A 2,310-nucleotide genomic window follows, 5' to 3' on the forward strand; every position below is an offset into this window, starting at 1 on the left:
TGTTAGATCACCGTTAAAGCTGTAATTCACAATACTGCACCTTGGTTCCATCATTTTTTACAGATAATACACATACTGTCTATATATCTGGAAATTTTTACTTTGATTTTAATTGTACTGAATTAGAATTTCGCAAAAAAAATTAGATCACCCATATAATTACATGCCAAATTTAATAATACATGACACAGTCTTATTTAGTAAAAATTAAATCACAGCACAATTTTAAAACACAAAAATTTTCTACCACACTAATTTCCTGATCTACGGTATAACCATTATACTATAATTATTCAGAGTCTAAAATAACAGTCAGACATCAGATATTGTTGAATTATTTGACCAAATTTGTGTTGTTCTACCATTTTTTGTCTGAACAACATAATTTTTGAAATAAATTTACAAATTCCAATTATTCCATACTAACCACAAGAAATTGTCCCACGCAACTTAACCACGAATCTGAGGCTAGACTGAGTAGACTCGGCTATATCCAACATAGATCCCAAGGACCCAAACAGAGCCAAACTGAGGTTTATAATAACTCGTGCCTAAACTGTTCCTTGACTGGCTTGACTTCAGAGCTTGATTAAGGCCTCTTTTGATCCCGCCTAAAGTAAAGCAAGTTAAGCAGCTAGGTCTTTGCTGTTCAGTGTTAGTCTTGTTCTGAGGCCAGACCTGGCCTTGGGGTATCTTCTTTATGGCCACTAGTCAAATTTGTTTAGGTACACTGAGTTGATGATTGATGATGTGAAATCCGCCATTTTGTTTTTGTTTTGTAGGTGTTGATGATCTTGTTGATGTTCTTGATTTGTTAAAGAGATTTGGCTTTCCAGAAACAAAATGGCACGAGCTTGGACTGAGACTAGGACTAAGGAAGAATACACTGGACGTCATTGAAGCAAAGCATCGTGGTGATGTGCCTCGCTGTATGACAGAGTGCCTCTCCCAATGGTTAGGTAGAGCTGATAATGTTGACAGTAGAGGAGGAGCCAACTTGAACTCACTGTCAGATGCTCTACGATCTATGAATGAAACTGCTGTAGCTGAGAAGTTAAGTGAGTCAACCATAACTGTATGTAACTATAATCATTGTATTTTCTACCATAGAACATCAGGCTCTTATTAATATTTTCAATAATTGTCCGCATACTGTCCTGTCTCAGTTTCTTTGTGATTCTGTTAGTATTGCTTGGTTACTTTATGCTGAGTGTATGTTAACACAAGAAGCAGTTAGTAGAGTGGTGTCAGCTGGTCCCTCTATTCCTAATCAACGTGAGGCTCTATTAACTGCTGTCAAAGAAGCTGTTCAAACTGATCCCAACAGTTTACATACATTTGCTAATGTATTGTGTACAATCAGTACTAATGTATCACTGGGACAAACTATACTGGATGATATTAGTGAGTTTGATAATGTAATCACTGCATCTTTTAAAATGTGTTGTCAAAGGCCACTCTAATTAATTCATAGTTGATTGCTGATGTGTGGGTGGCCAGTATTATTCACTATTGTTAATATAAATTATGTGTTTAGTCAACCAGTATGAGATGATATGTACATGTACATGTGTTGGTGGGAAACAGGAATGTACATGTACATGTAGTCTATTTACTATTTAGTATATCTTAACTATTAACAATTTTTTGTTTATTATTATCTTTTTAGGTAAATATTTTCCTACTCCTGAAGTGGGTGTGATTCCTAAGACTTTAAAAGATAATACAAGTATTGCTGATAAAACCAAGACAACACAATCTGGTACCGGTATGTAGTAAAAATAGGTAATAATTATTACTTCCTTATTTATTTTGTTTTTATCATGTAGACACATCTCCTTCAGTTACAAGTAACTTATCTTCACAACCTTTATCACCTCAAGGTATACACCTTTGACATACTATAGAATTAATGAAAGATACATTTTACTGTAGCTGAAGTACATGTTCCTGTTTCGAAAAAGTTACGGGGGGACTTTAGATCAATGAGAATGTCTTTTGGAAGAATGATTTACAATGTTAAAAAGATTATTAAGCAAAAATCTCCTCCTTTAGAAGAAATGAAGGAACTAATTTTGTGTTGTAGTACAGATCTTAGACAAAAAGCAGAGCAATGTACTGATATTTCTAGTATCCTACATCTAATTCAAAATGAGTGTTCACTGACAGATATTGCACTCCTTCATAGTGTAGTGGAAGAAATGAACATCACTGAAGCAAATGAACACATTAAAGCATATAAAACAGAGTTAAAGGGATTCTGCAAGTCACTCTCAATCAGTCTTTGTTGAAGGAAAGATTCGCTTCAAT

The 2,310-nt window shown here is 34.5% G+C and overlaps 1 protein-coding gene across 1 annotated transcript; it reads left to right on the forward strand.

Annotated features, from left to right (window-relative positions):
- Positions 1-1,376: 1,376 nt before the first annotated feature.
- LOC109588579 (uncharacterized) lies at positions 1,377-2,304 on the forward strand. Its single transcript, XM_020004723.1, has 4 exons — positions 1,377-1,404; positions 1,670-1,768; positions 1,830-1,883; positions 1,936-2,304. Exon 4 carries the CDS (start codon positions 1,986-1,988, stop codon positions 2,289-2,291), a length of 306 nt encoding a protein of 101 aa, XP_019860282.1. The 5' UTR covers positions 1,377-1,404; positions 1,670-1,768; positions 1,830-1,883; positions 1,936-1,985; the 3' UTR covers positions 2,292-2,304.
- Positions 2,305-2,310: the final 6 nt, after the last annotated feature.

This window comes from Amphimedon queenslandica, unplaced genomic scaffold (assembly GCF_000090795.2).
Source record: "Amphimedon queenslandica unplaced genomic scaffold, v1.1 AMPQUscaffold_12001, whole genome shotgun sequence".
NCBI lineage: Eukaryota > Metazoa > Porifera > Demospongiae > Haplosclerida > Niphatidae > Amphimedon > Amphimedon queenslandica.

Bases quoted from the DNA above. Each gene is read 5' to 3' on its own strand.
- LOC109588579 (XM_020004723.1), top strand. From the start codon at position 1,986: ATGAGAATGTCTTTTGGAAGAATGATTTACAATGTTAAAAAGATTATT.